This window comes from Mesoplodon mirus, assembly GCF_964341445.2.
Source record: "Mesoplodon mirus genome assembly, chromosome: 1".
NCBI lineage: Eukaryota > Metazoa > Chordata > Mammalia > Artiodactyla > Ziphiidae > Mesoplodon > Mesoplodon mirus.
Genome location: NC_138976.1, coordinates 44,219,681 through 44,240,036, shown reverse-complemented (window position 1 = coordinate 44,240,036; position 20,356 = coordinate 44,219,681). Strand labels below are relative to the sequence as shown.

Genomic DNA, 20,356 nt, shown 5'->3' with positions numbered 1-20,356 from the left:
ATTATAAGGACTAAATTTTAGGTTTTTAAAAAAATTTTAAAGTCTCACCAAGAATGCTAGGAGGACAGGGTGCTAGGTTTTTTTTCTCAAAGAACCTTCTGAATTCTTGAATCTTGTTGCTTGATCATTGGGGCTCTTTCTTAGTACTACTTTTTCTGATATTCAGACTTAGCAGGTGAGCTTCTGTCAGAGAAAGGCCAGGCACTAAAGCAACTACTGGCAAAAAGATATTGAGTCTTCTAGTTTGTAGCCCAGATTTGCCTGAGCTTGAGTAGGAAAATCTCTGAGTGTCACAACAACAATCCCTAAGTGCCACAGCATCTCTAAAGGAAAGAGGTGGGGCGATGACCAAGGTGATGGCTTTTGAAGATGATATTCTAGGGTAAGAACAACACGGTTTTCCATCAAAGGTCAGCAAACAAGTCTTTGTTTCCAAGTTAAGTTTGGCCTACCACTTGTTTTTGTAGGTGGCAAGGACAGTTGTATTTGTATATTTGTATTTTTATTCTACAAATAAAGTCGCCCTGGCACGCAGCCACACCATCTGCTTACTTTGTACTACAATGGCATAGCTGTGTGGTTTTGAGTATGGTCTGCAAAATACTCTCTGAGCCGGTACAAAGAAAGCTTTCAATCTTGCTTACTCCCTGTTCTAGCTGTGTGAGCACCGGGAAACTACAGACCTCCGGGGGTGGGCAGCAGTCTTGCATAAATGTCTGTGGGCTTGGGTGGGAGGGTTCACATTTTATAGACAGGAGTGTTCTTTGAAGTGGGCCCTGGAGCCCTTTGTTTGGAGGGAGTCAAAACAGGACACCTGCTCAACTGTGAAGACAGTCTGGTACTGCTTTCAGGTAAGAGGAGTGGGCTACATGACCCTAGGCTCCTTCTTGTGTTGTGTTCATATAAAGCATTGATTGATTACTTATATCACCCCTTCAATTAGGTTTCTGCCTTGTGATTATCACCATGTTTTCCAGTTACCTGAATTTGCAATATACAGCCCTCAAATCCATACCACAATAACAAGGTGAGAGTAGGTGACCTAAAAAATCAGCTGCTGGCTGCATAAACAGGACAGGGAAGCTATCTACATGGGCTTCTTAAGTTGAGACCCACCACTCAGGGGCAGCCTGGTTAAATTCTCTCCTCTCTGGATGATTCAGGGAAGTCAAGGGGAAGGGAAAGATTTATTTGTTTTCTACAGAAAACTAATATTTGAGGGATTCTGAAAAAGAGACATTGGTATTCCATCCCCTTTTGTTATTTACCTGCTATTAAAATGCCCCAGGTCGTGGACTTAAGGATTTTTCGGTGTTCCCTACAAAAATCACAAACTGTACCATACTTCCTTTCCAGGCACCTGTAACAACACAAAAGCAAGAAGGCAGACAGAGGTAAATACCACATACATGACATAACCTGGCATGCTAAAGCTAGATAAGGCTTTGTACATCAAGCAGGCAAACACATTCATGAAGTATGTGTCCTACAAAATAGAAATAAGAAACTCATTTCATTTTAGACTAAAATCAGCCATGGCTTGCTAACCTTTGCTGAATGGATGTGCCAAAGCCCTGAGGAATTACAGAGATGCAGAAAACATGCTCCTGGAAATAAAGCAGGGGACAGGATAACTAACGAAAAGCTGAGAATAAACCATAGGACGAGAGTGTTTCTTACTGTGCTAGGAGGGCCTCCATTAGCTTGTAAGCTCTCATGTAAATGTTGACTTAAAAAAAAAAAATCCAATGGGGACTTCCTTGGTGGCACAGTGGTTAAGAATCTGCCTGCCAATGCAGGGGACACGGGTTCAAGCCCTAGTCCGGGAAGATCCCACATGCTTCGGAGCAACTAAGTCTGTGCACCACAGCTACTGAGCCTGCGCTCTAGAGCCTGTGAGCCACAACTACTGAGCCCGCATGCCACAACTACTGAAGCCCTCGCTCCTAGAGCCCATGCTCCGCAGCAAAAGAAGCCACCGCAACGAAGAGTAGCCCCCGCTCGCTGCAACTAGAGAAAGCCCGCGTGCAGCATCGCAGACCCAACGCAGCACCCCCCCAAAAATCCAATGAACTCTCATCCCTTCTGGTTCTCCCTTCTGGTTCCCAAAGTGTGAGCAAGCTGGAGATTCCCTGTCCTCAGTCACCACCCTGTTTAGTGGCAGGCTGACGGACTTCACAGGATGCTTATGTGTAAAGTAGAATTTCGCGGATTTGAGGGTCGTCAACCAATGGGTTGTCATTAGCTTTTTCAGAACGTTCTGGAATTGTTGGTGTCTTTGTTTCTGCCCAGAGCTTTGTTACAGGGCAGTGTGTGGTGTGTGGGCCACGTGTGCATCTGATCACTTCTTCTGGGGAGGATGTTGTCCACCAGTGAGGGAGTCTGGAGAGGCCACAGGCCTGTACCCATAGCAACTGTCCTTCCTTCTCCTGGGTGCTCCCGGTTGCTCCCCCAGGCCCTCCACTTGCTCTGAAACCTGGCTTCCCTGCACATGTCTCTTTGCTCAGTGTGCCTTCATTCTCCCACTTGAGGCCAAATGGGAGGAATTAACTCACACATTTAATCATGACCACTTCCAGGCCACTGGACAGGATTTCTAAAACAACCCCTTCTCCTATATAGAAGATTCTCAATCCCCAGGATCTCAAAGGACTCAGCCCCCCGCTGGGAGCTCCCGTCCCCTTGGTGAACACCTCCAGTTCCCTTCCCTCCAGCAGTCATGCCCCTGTGTCCAAATCTCAGCCCCCTTCACGTTTCAGGGCACAGCTCAAGCTCTTTGCTTCTACAAAGCCTTCTTGCATTTCATCAAACAGAGGCATTCCTCTGCGACTTATTCCTACTGTCTCCTTTGATTGTATTTTGTTATGAAGCCTTAACTGACTGTAACTTCGTGGAGAATAGATGTCTGTGAGCCCAACACGAGCACCGTGGACATTAAGAGTGATTGGCAGGCCTTTGTCGAATTCTTAGCTAAATAAAGTGGTAGTGCGTATTGCTTTTCTGGAACAATAGTTTATAGCTGTGAGTTGGGACCCATTAGTGGGTTGCGAAGTCAGTCACACAGTGTATGATGATCATCCTTAAACAAAAGCATAGGACATCTCAGAGTGTATCATACATAGTGACGACAGGCATTATTTCATGAAAATTTTGTCTTATGTATGTGTGTGAATATGTGTACTGAGAATTAGAAACACTGTTCTAGAACATATTGAGGGAATATAAGTATAGTAAAGACTTAAATTTTTCATGGTCTAATTTAGGAAAGGCTGCTGATACATTATCCTCAGCTGTGGATATAGTGTTATAAAGTAGCATCATTGGAGGGCAGCATGTAATAAGGCACATCCATCTACTTTAAGTTGAATTTATCAGATTTTTTAATTGCGAGGAATGTGTATAGTGCAATTTGACACTTCATAAAAGGAAGTACTGTAGCTAGAAATAGTCGCTTTGGCCATTTGGTTATCTAGGCTGAACAACTCCCAATCTCCTGGTGGTTGTTTTCCATCCATTAACACGGATGAAACCTGAGTACCTCTGACCACCCAAGAGAAGCTCTCAGGCCCCAGGATCAGAGATTCATAAAGTAAAACAAAGGATGAAACTAAGTTCAGGTTTCCAAGGTGGCAAATACTCTTGATGATGTATATGTGACAAGAGTTTTTGATCCTAATTCTGACCAAGTCTCTCTTCTGATACATAAAAATAAAGTCCCTCAGAGACTTAGGAATTTACACCAAATTTAAATAGGAATTTAGAAAATTTACAAATACTTTTGTGTTATGATAGAGTACCAGACAAGCTTGGACTGGGAATCAGAAGCTGAAATTTAAATTAGCTTTGTTCCACTAACCTTGGCTAAGTCACTTCTCTGAGCTTCATTTTTCTGATCCAAGAAATAAAAATAATAATTTGTCTCTCCTGCTAATGGGTGATAAGGGCTTGGAACATTATGATATGACAAGGTAAGAGCAAGTTTGTTGGGATTTAAAGTGAATTGGATTTTGAGAAATCAATTGCTTATTGATTGAACATTGTGAAGATGAATTAACTACTTTTGTATAGACTGGAGCAATTAGTTGGCAATTCACAGCTTTAATTAGAAGATTGTCCTGGATATTGGGTTCCCAGGACATTAGCAGTTTGAATTTACCATGTTGATTATTCTAGAGCTCCATTAATTTTTCTGAAAATAGTGTTGGGTGGGTAGTAGGGAGGGGAGATTGGTGGTGACCATCTCTGATAAACCATAATTAATGTTAAAAATTAGATGAGAATTTAAAAAGTGTCAAAACCACTGTGTTTAGGAGGTAAGTGTCGTTATTTCTATGGTTTAAACCTGTACCCTTTTTGATGCGTCTCTTGGTCATCCTCCTCATCTTCATCATTTCTTGGAGAATCCTGCTCAATGGTGACTTGCTCTTCACCCTCAAAATCAAACATTGGAACAGAGATGGAATGATGAGAATCCTGAGCACAATGGACTCTGATCTCTTTTGCTCAGAATTTTGGCAAGGAAATTTTTCCAAAGGTCCTTTTAAATTATTATGCAAGATGATGGCTCCAATTATCTATGCACAGACATTTTCCCCCTTGTCACAAAAAATCCAGGTTCATACATTTCTCCCTTTACTTCAGAAGGAGCCATTGCTATTTTCTCCATTTCTTCAGGGAGAGGGCTAATATCTCTGCTTTTAGTTCCTGTCTCTTCATTCAACTCCCGCTCTGTTTTCAGGCAAGTGCTAAATGAAGTTAACACCAGAGGCTGCACAAATCTTCCTTAATACTCTGCCAGCCCCATTTTCCAAAGGACTGAGACTAAGGCTGGTTTTATTTTCCTGGAAGCCCAAGGCTTGGTCTGCAGACATGAACAGTAGCTCAGCATCTTCAAGAGCTGTTAAACTACCCTTGGGAACTAGCGTTCTTCTATCAGTTGGGTTAAAGGGAAGTATTTCCCTTACTCAGCTAGCACTTGCTCTAACTGACTGAGTGAAGTATATACCTGGGCTATCTTTTTTTTTTTTTTGCGGTACGTGGGCCTCTCACTGTTGTGGCCTCTCCCGTTGCGGAGCACAGGCTCCGGACGCGCAGGCTCAGCGGCCATGGCTCACGGGCCCAGCCGCTCTGCGGCATCTGGGATCTTCCCGGACCAGGGCACAAACCCGTGTCCCCTGCATCGGCAGGCGGACTCTCAACCACTGCGCCACTAGGGAAGCCCTGGGCTATCTTTTATGGACAATCTTTCTAGGTACTGTTTAGCTTTGAAATATCATGGCCCATCCTATTCTTGTGACGGTGGAGAGGATTTCCTGCGTCTCATCATTTTGCAATAATGTCTCAAACTGGTCCAGCTATTGTAAGCAAAGGCGAGGGAAGGCTGGGAGGAAGCTGGCAGATGTGGAACAGTTTTGAACACGCTCTAAGAGGTATAATGCCAAATCTCAGCTCTAGCTTTTTGTCAGATCCCATGAGACCTTCAATTCTCTTTACTTTAACACCCCCCCCATCTGCCCCCAAAAAGAAATTAGTTATTAGCATGTCTCTGAGCTGAAAGGATCCTCAAAGATCATATAGTCCTTTGATACCAAACTCCCATTGTACTCCTGACTTAGGCTGCCTTCCTATTGTGGGCTGGGCCTCAGGTACAAGGAAGGTGATGGGATGATTGTAATAGAGACCAGCGGAGTCCAAGCTGTAGCTGCAAAGGTCAGGAGTACAGAGAAGCCTTTCTCATTTTTTCCCACCTAACACCAAGCTTGGCCAATAGTCAAAGTTTGGTAAATTTTTTATTTAAATGATCATAATTATTATTTTCTTAGAGTGAAATTGTCCCAAGTTGCCTACTATATGGAATGTCTAGCATTCCTATTGTTTTCTTTTTTGGTTTTTAACCCTTTCTCATCTTTAAAACAAAACAAAACAACAACAAAACCTTCTTGACACTACAACCACGGGACATCTACCCTCCCTCCTTCCCTTCACAGCCAAACCACTTGAAAGAATTGCCCTTACTTTTGGTGACGTTCCTTCACATCCTGCTCACTTTTCAAGCCACTGTGACCAGACGTCCACTGAAATGGCTTCTGCTAAGGTCACCTGCCAAGGTCACCTAAGGACCATTGTTGCCAAATCTAGTAGCTACTCCTCAGTCTTCATACTTCTGTTTACAATAATACCTAATTTTTTGTTTTTGACCTTTTTTTGGTGAAACAATTAAAAAAAAAGACTTTTAAGAGCAGTTTTATTTAGGTTCATAGCAAAATTGAGAGGAAGGTACAGAGATTTCCCATACTTCTCCACCCGCCCCCAACCCCATGCAGCCTTCCCCATTATTGACTTCCTCACCAGAGTGGTACATTTGTTACAAATGATGAACCGACAAAGTCTGTAGTTTACATTAGGGCTCACTCTTGGTGTCCTATATTCTGTGGGTTTGGACAAGTATTTAATAACATGTATCAACTGTCATAGTATCATACAGAGTGTTTTCACTGCCCTAAAACTCCTCTGTGCCTATTCACCCCTCCCTCCCATCTTGGCAGCCAGTGATCTTTTTACTGTCTCCATAGTTTACCTTTTCCAGAATGTCATATAGCTGGGACCATACGGTATGCAGCCTTTTCAGATTGCTTCTGTGACTTAGTAATACACATGTAATGTTCCCCCATGTCTTTTCATGTCTTGATAGCTCCTTTGTTTTTAGTGCTGAATAATATTTCATTGCCTGGATGGACCAAAGTTTATTTATCCATTCACCTATTGAAGGACATCTTGGTTGCTTCCAGGTTTTGGCAATTATGAATCAAGCTGCTATAAGCACCCATGTGCAGGTTTTTGTGTGAAAAGAAGTATTGTTTTCTCTTTTTTTGGTTGAAGACTACTTAGTGATATGAACACTTTTTAAAATATATTAAATGAAATAGACAATGACCCAATAATATGAAAGCATGATCCTAATATATGTGACACGTACCTATTGATGTATATGTACTTGTATTAAAGTGAGCTATATTCTAATATGTTAGGCACTGATTTTTTTTTTTTTTGCTGGAACTACAGGTCATTAGGTCATTTATTGTCTTCCAAATTTTGCTGCAATAATATTTCAAATTTTCTACTTCAAATAAGTTATTCTTTTATCATGAGCAAACTCCCCCCAGAATATGCACCCAAAATTACTTTTTTAAGGGTGATATAGATGGGCAATTTGCTCCCTTTTTAGCAGAAGGCTGTCTTCAAATGAGATCCTTACACCTGTAACTTATGTAATATTGTACACCAACTCTACTTCATTAAAATTTTTTTAAATTAAAAATAAATCTATACTCAGTGAAAATATCCATCAAAAGGGAACACATAATAAAGATATTTTCAGGCAAACAAACAAAAAAAGTGAGATCTTACCCAGAATTCAATATATAAAAGAAATAAGAGGTGGCATTGTCACAGAGCACCTCGGCTTGCTGTGTACACTTAGATGTCGCTGAGGAACCATAGGGTGTGATGCACACAGTTTTAGAACCATGTCTTAGAACGTCACTCTTTTCTGCCTCATTTACTTTAAAATTGAGATGTTATCTGCTGAAGCCAGTACTTTCAGCCTTGGGATGGAGTTTGGAATCTAATAGTAATAGTAATAGTGAAGTGTCAGAGCAAGCCTGGGTACTCTCCCCATCAGAGAACTCTGAGCACAGTTGTATAAACACAAAATCTTTGTTTGGGCATGTGTGTTTTCCTCATGACTCTGCCTTACACACTCAAATTACCATTTAACTCATTCCTCTGAGTACCAGCTGAGTGCCCTGCTTTCTGTCCCCATAGCTGTTGCACAGTAGTTAACATGGTGATAGATTCACTCACTGCTTTCTAGCCGTACCTGTTTGCCATTTTCTTGCTCTCTGTTTTGCACAACTCTACTCCTTAGTGAGTTGTCACTTCCTGATGTGTTCTGGTTTTCAAAGCAGTCATCATCATACTAGGAAAAAATACAGATCGCAAAAATAACATTTCAGAGCCACAAAACAAATGTTATTTCAATGAATGATACCCAAAGACTTTTGAGGGATGGGATGGCAAAGATGAGGTGTTTAGATGAGTCAGCTGATTAAAGAAAGAACCAGGGAAGCTTGGCACATAAAGAAACACAGATGATTTTTAAAAATTTTGACAATTTACTGTCTGTAGAAGCCACATAAGGAAGAAGAAAATGATCTCAATCTAGAAATGTAAATCCTTTTGTTTTCTTTTATTTGGCTGCGTGGCTTGTGAGATCTTAGTTCCCTGACCAGGGATTTAACCTGTGCCCCTTGCAACAGAAACACGGAGTCCTAACCACTAGACCACCAGGGAAATCCCTAAATCTTTCCGTTTTCTAATATGATCTTACAGTACATATGGTGGCTGATACTAAAAATAAGTTTTAGTTGAAAATTTGGATCACATATTTCACTTATATTTTTTTCCTTAAAGATATGAATGCTTTAAGTACAAGACTAACAAATGCCTAAATGTTTTGCATTATTTCACTTCTTTGATTAAACATGTTCTTGATCAGTTTTCTGCTTCTGATCTTTCTTTCCTCCAGATCTGTCTATATTCCTTCTTCGTTACTCTTTCTCCATAATAAAGTAAGTCTCCTGGCCTGCGGAGTCAGTTGCACACTCCTTGGCGTGGTTCAGGGCTGCACGATCCTGCTCATTTATCTCACTCCGCTCCCCTTGCAGGCACCATGAAGGAACACCCAGCCAAACAGAACTACGTGACTTTCTCCAAGCCCAGACTAAGTTCTCCTGCCCTGAGCTTGCCATATTCTCTCTGCTATCCTGCAAAATTATAAAATATTAGCGGTTCCTTATATGACAAGATTTAAAGATAAAGCGTGGTTCAGCCAGTACCGTGATGACCTAAAAAATGCATGTGTTGTACTGAAGGTCATTGTTTATATTTGAAACATGGATGATTTTGGTTTGTGTTGTTATGATAGATAAGATTGGTGTGGTCCAACTTGAGAAAGACAGAAAGGAACAAAGTTGCTGGGTCTAGGCCATGTAACTTTCTAATCAGCAGAGCTGAGATAAGCATGTTGGTTTCCAACCTCCTTTCCAACACATCACACAGACTTTCAAATTATAAAACAAAACAAAATATAGTAAACCATGGGCCAGATAATTTTATTCTTAGACGTTGGATCTATGAGATGTTAAAATGTGTTTTTTCAGTTGAAAGCATTCTCTGGTAGTAATGAGCAGAAGAAAAAAATGGCTTCTTTTGTGAGACCAATTTTATTTTTACTTTTTTTGATTTTACTTTAACAAACTGAGTAGGGTTTGCTCTTGGACGGGTATCCTGACCCCCTACCGCTTTTTCCAAATGTGACAAATACCTGGTTCATTTATCTTTTACCTATTTTGGGTGGGTCCAGTCTTTCTCCCATCTCAGCCCAACTAGACATTTTATATGGTGCTTCATTCCAAGTAAGGCAACAGATAGATAAACAGTGTCAGGTAGGTGCCTGTATCTTTTCAGGACATGTTCCCTGCTAGCCCTGTCGGCTGTGACCATGTCTCTGAAAAAGGAACAAGTGTATGAGTTTGATTTTAAATTTAGATCTCTGGCTGGCCCCACAGATCTAGGGAAAAAATGCAATTCCAACTTGTTTTACATGTTCCATTTACTGAAACACAAGAGTGTATAAATGTGAATAAAGTCTAACTTCCTGCACACATATGATTTATGCATAAAAGTTTTGTGGCCAAACTGCTTGATTGTGTTACAAGTGCTCATACCTTACTTTAGCCCAGTTCCTTGCACATAACAGATACTAACAATTGTTTGTTGAATTAGTGAACCAAGGTGACTTTAACGGTGCATTACCTAGTGCGTGTAGTACCTCTGGATACTTGGTATCAAAATATAGTGGTATGGGGTTTCCCTGGTGGCGCAGTGGTTAAGAATCTGCCTACCAATGCAGGGGGTACGGGTTCGAGCCCTTGTCCAGGGAAGATCCCACCTCCCACGGAGCAGCTAAGCCCGTGCGCCACAACTACTGAGCCTGTGCTCTAGAGCCCACAAGCCACAACTACTGAAGCCCATGCACCTAGAGCCCATGCTCCACAACAAGAGAAGCCACCGCAATGAGAAGCCCGTGCATGGAAATGAAGAGTAGCCCCTGCTCGCCGCAACTAGAGAAAGCCCGTGAGCAGCAATGAAGACCCAATGCAGCCAAAAATAAATAAGTAAATAAATAAATTTAAAAAAACCCCCAAAAACAAAATATAGCGGTATGTGGGGGACAATACATATAGTGTGGAAAGATGACAAAGTGTTGCTAATTGCTGAAGCTGGCTGATGGGCACTTAGGGACTCCTTTTACTATTCCTATTTTCATGGGTGCTGAAAATTTGCTTAATAAAAAATTAAAAATAAAACCCAGCAAGAGTTGGTGGAAAAACAGGACACAGATAACGGAGGGGGCTTGGTCCTTTAGGTCCCTAATTACACATGTGACCCTGGACAGGTCATATCTTCCTACCCCTCTGTCCACCCATCTAGACAACATACTTTCGACTTGGTGTTCTCATGGTCCCTTCCAGAATCCTGACATTTTCTGGTTCCAAGAGCTTCAGCTTCTTGGGGCTGATTATTCCTGCCACCTGGTGGCAGAATCTGAGACTTCCTTGTGGAACAAGAGGGTGGAGCTGTCCTTTTTAAGGTTAATGAAAGAGGAAGCGGGGAGGGTTGGCGTGGGGGTGGGCATAAGCGGCAACAAGAGCACCTCTGGAAGTATTTGTAACATTAATGGGATTGTTTTACCCCTGCTAGATTACATGACTTGCCTTTTTTTTTTGATTTATTTATTTTATTTATTTTTATTTTTGGCTGCGTTGGGTCTTCGTTGCGGTGCGCGGGTTTCTCATTGTGGTGGCTTCTCTTGTTGCGGAGCACGGGCTCTAGGTGCGTGGACTTCAGTAGTTGCGGCTCACGGGCTCAGTAGTTGTGGCTCGGGGGCTCTAGAGCACAGGCTTAGTAGTTGTGGCACGCGGGCTTAGTTGCTCTGCAGCCTGTGGGATCTTCCCGGACCAGGGCTCGAACCCTTGTCCCTTGCATTGGCAGGCGGCTTCTTAACCACTGTGCCACCAGGGAAGCCCCCATGCTTGGGCTTTTTAGTGTTTTCAGAAGAACAATATCTCCCAGCTGAGGATTTCCAATAGAAAAAATTGGGGTGTTTTGGGGTGTTAATTGGTGCCTGAAAAATGACCCTTAAAACACCTATATCTCTGCTTCTTTTTAAACTGGAGTCGTGGGAGCTATATAACAGGTGGCCCATAATTACTTCTTAGCCCATTGTTTCTTTCCATCTATTTAGCAATTCAGATTAATAGATGCCTTAGTACACTGGACTCCTATAACCATGACTATATTCTGAGGTCACACCTGTCCACTGAATGGTTAACAACATTGTGGGTGTCGTGTATGAGTATTTCTAAGCAATTTATAGCACACCACTTTTTAAAATTTATTTTTATTTTTTATTAGTTTCTGCTTTATAACAAAGTGAATCAGTTATACATATACATATATTCCCATATCCCTTCCCTCTTGCGTCTCCTTCCCTCCCACCCTCCCTATCCCACCCCTCCAGGCGGTCACAAAGCACCAAGCTGATCTCCCTGTGCTATGCGGCTGCTTCCCACTGTCTACCTACCTTATGTTTGGTACTGTATATATGTTCATGCCTCCCTCTCGCTTTGTCACAGCTTACCCTTCCCCCTCCCCATATCCCCAAGTCCATTCTCAAGTAGGTCTGTGTCTTTATTCCTGTTTTACCCCTAGATTCTTCATGACATTTAAAAAAATTTTTTTAAATTAGTTTCTGCTTTATAACAAAGTGAATCAGTCATACATATACATCTGTTCCCATATCCCTTCCCTCTTGCGTCTCCTTCCCTCCCACCCTCCCTATCCCACCCCTCCAGGCGGTCACAAAGCACCAAGCTGATCTCCCTGTGCTATGCGGCTGCTTCCCACTGTCTATCTACCTTACGTTTGGTAGTGTATATATGTTCATGCCTCCCTCTCGCTTTGTCACAGCTTACCCTTCCCCTTCCCCATATCCCCAAGTCCATTCTCAAGTAGGTCTGTGTCTTTATTCCTGCTTTACCCCTAGGTTCTTCATGACATTTTCTTAAATTCCATATATATGTGTTAGCATACGGTATTTGTCTTTCTCTTTCTGACTTACTTCACTCTGTATGACAGACTCTAGGTCTATCCACCTCATTACAAATAGCTCAATTTCGTTTCTTTTTATGGCTGAGTAATATTCCATTGTATACATGTGCCACATCTTCTTTATCCATTCATCCGATGATGGACACTTAGGTTGTTTCCATCTCCGGGCTATTGTGAATAGAGCTGCAATGAACATTTTAGTACATGTCTCTTTTTGAATTATGGTTTTCTCAGGATATATGCCTAGTAGTGGGATTGCTGGGTCGTATAGTAGTTCTGTTTGTAGTTTTTTAAGGAACCTCCATACTGTTCTCCATAGTGGCTGTACCAATTCACATTCCCACCAGCAATAGCACACCACTTTTAATTCCTCTACTTAGTGTTAGTGGCTGAGTGTCCTAAGGAGATGATCTTGGAGTGGGCTCCCTCTGGAGGCAGATCCTTGAGCCGGGAGTACACAGTACCTGTTTTTTTCCCCTACCTGTCTTTTTTTTTTTTTTTTTAATTTATTTATTTATGTATTTATTTCTGGCTGTGTTGGGTCTTCATTACTGGGTGTGGGCTTTCTCTGGTTGCGGCGAGTGGGGGCTACTCTTCGTTGCGGTGCACGGGCTTCTCATTGTGGTGGCTTCTCTTGTCGTGGAGCAGGGGCTCTAAGTGCATGGGTTTCCATAGTTGTGGCTCGTGGGCTCTAGAGCACAGGCTCAGTAGTTGTGGCGCACGGGCTTAGTTGTTCGGCAGCATGTGGGATCTTCCTGGACCAGGGCTTGAACCCGTGTCCCCTGCACTGGCAGGCAGATTCTTAACCACTGCACCACCAGGGAAGCCCCCTACCTGTCTTTCTGATCTTGCATTTCCATGCTGTTCGAGCAACTATAGATCTACAGTGGCTGTTCCAGGGGGTACAGGTGGACAGAGACCTTTTTAATTAATTTCTTTCTTTCATTCAGTTTCTAAACCATATAACTTCTAGAACATAGAAGTTCTGAAAACTGAAATCACCCTCCCCCGCCATCTATTTGTGGACGGGGTCCCCTTCTATAGAATTTTAGCTGAACACATTGCCACCCAGAATGAAGGCTATGATTCTAGGCTTCCCTTTTAACTAGGTTCTGGCCAACGAAATGTAAATAGAAGTGGAGCCCTGAGTGGGGCAGCTTGGGGTCGCTCCTTAAGAGATGGCTGGCAGGTCCTCTTTGTCCCTTCTGTCTTCTCCTCTGTCCTGCTGCCTGGTGTGTGGATGGTTCCAGCTGGGACATGAACACACGGGCCCCATCCTGGTGATGTCAAAATGGTGAACCGGGGGGCGGGGGGTTTGAGCCCCTGAAAACCTTGAGCTGTGCTACCACCTCCTGACTTACCTGCAGGAAACAAACTTCTCCCTTATTACTTCTGGTTTTTGCTTTTATGTGCACCTAAACTTACATAATATTTAGTAGGTACAAGACACATCCTGAAACCCTTTACAACATTTTTGTATCAGTATTTGATCCTGGACTTCCCTGGTGGTGCAGTGGTTAAGAATCCGTGGGAAGATCCCACATGCTGTGGAGCAACTAAGCCTGTGCGCCACAGCTACTGAGCCCGCCCACCCTAGAGTCCGTGCGCTGCAGCTACTGAGTCCACGTGCCACAACTACTGAAGCCCACGTGCCACAACTACTAAAGCCCATGTGCTCTAGGGCCTGAGTGCTGCAACTACTAAAGCCCGCGAGCCTAGAGCCCGTGCTCCACAACAAGAGAAGCCACCACAATGAGAAGCCCGCGCACCACAACGAAGAGTAGCCCCTGCTCGATGCAACTAGAGAAAGCCCGCATGCAGCAACAAAGACCCCTCACAGCCAAAAAAAAAAGAAAAGAAAAAAAGAAATCTGATCCTAAGAGTCCTGTGAGGTGGGTACCAGGATGCCTTTTTATAGATGAGGAAACTAAGGCAAAGAGAAGATTACTTGCCTCAGGTTGCACAACCAGAAGTAGATGAGACGGAATCTGAACTCAGACTGTCCAACTGCAGGCCATATTATACTCATAGAGTTTGGCCCTTGGGCCAAGACCCTTTGGCCTTGGGAATGTCTAAAGTCATAGTAATGTATCTACAGATTGAATTCCCTTTCAATTAAGAAAGCCTGATTTGGACTCTAGACAAGAGTAGAAATGACAGAGGTGTTGAAGATTCCAGAAAGGCTTGTGGCGACTTTTAAACTCTATTTAGGTTCTGGTGGTCACTTCTCATGCCAGCACGGTGGCCTTCTGACCCCGTAGACTGGTTCTAAGTCAACTGTGCCCTTTAAATAACACGAATGGGCACTCCTGCATTTGTGGGCAGGTCACGTCTCCATGATGAGTTTGACATTCTTTCTTCTTCTAACTGTGCCTGCTCCACTCACTTGGTCTCTCCCTCCCATTGTGGCCCTGATTGAACAATGTGGCTTCCATTTCTCGGCCGCGGTTTCTCTGCTGAGACTCAGCATCACTGTGCCAGGGGGGCCTTTCTTTCCACCTTCCTTATAGAAGCTGCTCTGACCCTGTGTGTTCTGACTGGGTGACTGACCTTGCTGAGGGGGCACAGCTGGGCTTTGAGACCTGGGGCAAGAACGGAAACCTTCACCAAAGTAGACTTTGATCCTAACCTTTGGTTGGACGTGGAGCATATAGGTTTATGAAAGATGGGCATTTCCCAGCTGGCAAAGTGATGTTGACAAGGATCCCGGGAAGCCACTGTGAAGTTCTTTAATTCGTTCTAGGGCTTGGCATTCCATGGCGAGTTCTAGGGGGATAATATACCTTGGGTGGAAGGCTTTATACTGCCAGCACAGATTAGATTGGTGATAAAAGTTGTTTATTTAATTTTCTACATATGTATATGTGTGTGTATCTATTTTCACATCTTTGTAACCTTTAATGCAAACTTCCTGGAAGTATCATCCATGCTATGCAGCCCAGGCCCCAGGCGTAGAAACTGGTTTTTAGCCATGCAGGCTAGTTGTGTTTTATCAACAGGTTGCCACAAAGGCCCACAGTAAAACCAGATAGTGGACAAAGTAGACTAAGGGTCACCACTTTTCTTGCCTTGATTTATCTCTGTGTTTCTATACCATCTCCTGAGAGCTGAAGGACACTTGCCTGATCTATCTCTGTGTTTGTTTCAAAAGTACCTGGTGTTTGGCAGAGATGCTTTGCAGCTGTCCTGTGAGAGATACATGCTTTGAGAGATATGCAGTGGTCAACCCCCCAGAGCGGGCTCTGACTTGACCACAGGAAGGTGGCTGCACAGATGAAACCTGGAGGTATCAAGAGTTACCTTTGCTCCATTACCGTGCTAAGATCTCCGCCGGAAGGCGGGATTTGTACTCTGCAAGGCACAATTCGTGCTGTGTGCAAAGGAGTGTGGAAGACTGCACATGCCCCAGCTGCCCTTGGACATCTCCACCCTTTCCTAGAGCCTGATGACCTGTCTGCCTCCTAACCCTTGGAATTCCCTTACTCCCTCCCTCCGGGGAGAAGGTGCCTTTAGAGCATGAGTTCCCCTTCTCCATTATCTGGCTATAGAATAAAAGTCCGTCTGGCTTGCACCAAACTCAGTTTCATTATTGGCAGCATGAGCCCAGGTGGGAAAGAACTCCCTGACTGAGCCAAGGGGGCTTTGGTTTGGCTACCCTAAGACGGAGGCCTTGTGTTTAATTCAGTAACAGAAGCAATCAATGTGGTGCATTCTGAGACCAAGGCATGACTTAAATTTTGCCATGGATGTCAAAGTCCCAAGGCCAGCAACAAAAATGGGAATGTGATATCATTTGGACTTGGGACTGTGTAGATCTGTATTTTACCCCCTGGACTCTAAGCTGAGAAGGCAGATACTTTGTCCTCTGTTCTCTGCTGAATACTATGTGCTCAGCACAGTGCAGGCATAGAAGTGCTCAATGACTGTTTTTGAATGAATGGAAAAAGGGCTCTCAAACTTAAAATAACAGATAGAACTGTGTCTCTACAAGTGGTACAGGACTAGCACGGAACTACTTTCTCTATTTCTTAAGAAGGTTACCTTATGTTTTAATATTCTAAGCCTTAAATGTCTGAGAGAAGGTGTTGGTAATACATCTCCAGTTTCTGTTGCTTTTCTGAGCTTCTTCAAGTGATCTAACCTTTCTGTATCCATTTCTCTGAACATGGAATGGAACTAGACTAGAACAACAGCCTCAAATAATAACTTAAAATTCCAAAACGCAATATAAAGAGATCACAGGCAGTGACAACATAAATCTTAGATGACTGCTTCTTGGAATATTGGTAAATTATCTATATGAATTGGTGCTGCATTATGATAAAAATCTTGGGTTCCATGGTCATACCTGGGTTCAAATCCAGCCTTACTTTCTTGAGGCCTCATACCCTATTACATGGGAACATAGCTTTCTTTACCTACTTAGCGGGGCTGTGTGATCTGTCTGGTGCCACACACAGTAAGTACTCATTGACTTTTATGTTAATTTTATGGTTTAGTTTGCTACTTGCTTGCTTGCTCTGGGGCATTTAGTCAATTTGTCCTCTTTTTTTTTTCATGTCATATTTTATTTACTGATCTCTCTGAAGCATGCCAAAATTCATACGGCTAACGGAACTTTCCATGTTAAAACGTTGGTTAACAAACAAATTCCTAACAAAAAAGATTTTAATGTAGGGATCAACATGTGAACATTATATTTAGGTGGTAAAATTCAAGTTATAAATATAAGATAAATATCAAGTAATATCATATTTCTGGTTTAATGGAGAACAGTTGTGACAGTCATGCTTAACACCTTGATTAAGTAATGAGAGAAATGGGTTGGGGTGTCGTAGAGGTATGTAAAAATTTAACAGTTCAAATAATCCTTAACCCTTCTGAGAAAATGTAGATGGCAAATATGTGGCATATATTTCTGTAATATGGCTGTTTCAATCCATTAGTGAGCATTCTGTTCATGCATTTAAAGTAATGACAGATGTTTCTGAGCACTGAAAATTTGATTCAAAGTAAGTCTTTGCTCAACAAGTTAATGATACGATGAATCCCTTATATTTAAAAATAGAGTTTATGGAATCTAAAAAAAAAATGGTTCTGAAGAACCTAGGGGCAGGACAGGAATAAAGATGCAGATGTAGTGGCATGGACATATATACACTACCAAATGTAAAATAGATAGCTAGTGGGAAGCAGCCACACAGCACAGGGAGATCAGCTCGGTGCTTTGTGACCACCTAGAGGAGTGGGATAGGGAGGGTGGGAGGGAGGCTCAAGAGGGAGGAGATATGGGGATATATGTATATGTATAGCTGATTCACTTTGTTATACAGCAGAAACTAACACACCATTGTAAAGCAATTATACTCCAATAAAGATGTTAAAAAAAAAACACTTCCCTGGTGGTGCAGTGGTTAAGAATCTGCCTACCAATGCAGGGGACACAGGTTTGAACCCTGGTCCTGGAAGATCCCACATGCCGTGGACCACCTAAGCCCGCACACCACAACTACTGAGTCTGCGCTCTAGAGCCCGCGAGCCACAACTACTGAGCCTGCGTGCCACAGCTACTGAAGCCCACGTGCCTAGAGCCCATGCTCTGCTACAAGAGAAGCAACCGCAATGAGAAGCCCCCACAATGAGAAGCCCTCTCGCGGCAACGAAGAATAGCCCCTGCTCGCTGCAACTAGAGAAAGCCTGCATGCAGCAACGAAGTTCCAATGCAGCCAAAAATAAATAAATAAATTTATAAAAATAAAACAAAACAAAACATATAGTTTAAATTTGTAAAGTTTAAGGTGAAGCATACTTGTTTTCATAGTTACTTTTTGATATAATTGAGACTACACTACCATATATAATCAGCTATACTGCTGTGCACAGTTAATTCCAGTTACCATATTTTGTATTTGCTAGTCATCAACAGCACAAAATTTATGCTCCAAAAGAAATATATCAATTCGGCAAAATGGTTACATTTAATTTTGTTTTAAAGACAGATTAACTAAATTTAAGGAAGAATTGGCTTTTCTTGATATCTCATTTTCAAATTACTGATACAAACTTACCAGAGAGTAAGTTTTTATTTTGCCTAACATCAAACAATCTGCAAAGTTTCCAAGATAGAGACATTCCTTGTTCCATTTCCAAAACTAAATAAAGGCTTTCTAACCGAAAGCACTTACATTCCTAGCCCTCTAAAGTAAACACTAAAGAACAAAGTACAAAAAATGATCTCTTGGCTTCTGAATAGCCCACTTAGTTACATAAAGTATTTTCTGTCCCAACACTTTCTCAAATTCAAAAGATATTTACTTCCTAAGAACATGACAAACAGTTGTCATTTCAAACCATTCAGTCCGTTTCCATGGCAACACTGATGGGATTCCTTGGCCACCATAAGTCGCATTAGTTGACTGTGGAATTTCTCAATCTTCTTTACATCTTGAGCTTGGTCTGTTCTATACACAAAACAAACTAAATCATGTTACTTTAATACCCAAACTCCCATCAGAATGCCTATATTTGAGAACCACACGTGCCTTCATAGGGTCTGCGAGGTAGAGTTTCTCCGCTGTGTGACTGAATTCCTCCTGTGTCTGGTACTGTGGCATCGTGGGCCCACGGCAGAACAGGAGAGGGAGGCAAAGCTACGGGCCGGAGGTGGCGTGACGCAGCCCACCTACTGCAGCAGGGGCCCAGCCGCTCAAAGGTGGTGACACCTCTTCGCCACTTTGTCCTCTTGTTGAAAGTTGGCATGTAAAAGTCAACATCTGTTTTGTGAATCTAATCTCTTCAAATTGCAATCATTCCTCTCCCCCTCTTAACTATCATCCGTCTATCTACCTGTCTATCTATCTATCTATTTTAAAACTCTACAAATGTCAAATATTTTAAGGCCAGTTCTTTCTAAAATTTTCTTTCAAGTTTCATGAGCATTACCTTGGAACGGTTGCATTTTCAAAGGCAGTATTCCAGAAGCCTCCGATCTTTACCTATTGCTTCTGACCCTCTTGGTTCAGGTAACCTCTGACTCAAGTCTTGGGTTTACGTAATCCTTAATGTGAGGTGATGGGCACTGGCTAGACTGCCCCTCTGTGAGATGTGCCTGTTTTTCTTGACAGCCTGTGTGAGTTCACAGACCGGGTGCCGAGGAAACCATCTGACCGGCCTGGGACTCATTGTCACACTGCCCTGCCACAATTCTCTGTCACCTCTGAATGCTCTGAACAGAGCTTTGAGTTGGCTGCAAGGAGTCAGGTCTACAGAACACTGATGACATTCTCCCCTCATGATCTTTGTGAGCCAGAGGCAAAAGGAACCTCTAAGGATAGAGACATAAGGAGAAGTGGAAAGAGTCAGAGTTCTGTACCTGAAGGAGAAAAATTAGAGGAAGGTTTATATTTGTTGGATTTAGAAAAAAAATACATTTAAACATGCAAGTACTCATGGAATATGACTTCTGTGAGCTTTCTTGAAGAAACACCTTGAGGAAGAACCAGCCAAACAAATGATAAATGGAGAAATTTTGGCAAAAGAAGTGATAGTATGTTTTGAATCTTTTTAATGAATCAAAATCCAAAACAACTCCAGGGAGTAAGTTTCCAGAACAAATTATAAACATTACAACCCCTGATAATGTACAAAAGATTATCAGAGCACCACTTGAAGGAGAAGGAAACAAAAATTTTGATGGTAGGATAAATAAGCCAGTTTCCTCAACTTTTAATTTCTGGGAGCTGGAAGAGATTATAAGTAGCAGTGTTTAAGATAGAAAGGTAAACACTAAAAGATATATAGTCAGTTAAAATTAAGAGATGGAAGAGAATGAAATAAAATAATGGAAAGTAGAAAATATAGAAATTTTGTGATTACTCACAATCTTAAGTTGGTTATAAAAGGAGCCATTAAAACAAACAAACAAACAAACAAACAAAATATGTCTTCAGAAGAAACCAAACAAAAATAAACCAAACCAATGAAAAGTTTTTTTAAAAAATCACATCAAGTATGATGAGAGAAGCTAAGGGCAAGCAAATCTATTTGATTGAGTCAGATGGAATAACAGAACACAACCATACACTGAAAATACTCAGAAAGGTAAAACACGCAGTGGTCATCA

At 42.2% G+C, this 20,356-nt stretch overlaps 1 protein-coding gene across 1 annotated transcript in view; it reads right to left on the bottom strand.

Moving 5' to 3' along the window:
• Nucleotides 1-20,356, bottom strand: part of SLC28A3 (solute carrier family 28 member 3) — a 61,571-nt gene that overhangs the window by 25,446 nt on the left and 15,769 nt on the right. The window contains exons 2-4 of the mRNA XM_082611394.1: nucleotides 7,880-7,978; nucleotides 4,349-4,431; nucleotides 1,269-1,360 (exon numbers count right to left, since the gene is read on the bottom strand). Of these exons, the coding sequence (XP_082467520.1) occupies nucleotides 1,269-1,360; nucleotides 4,349-4,431; nucleotides 7,880-7,978 (274 nt within the window). The remainder of the gene's footprint in view (nucleotides 1-1,268; nucleotides 1,361-4,348; nucleotides 4,432-7,879; nucleotides 7,979-20,356) is intronic.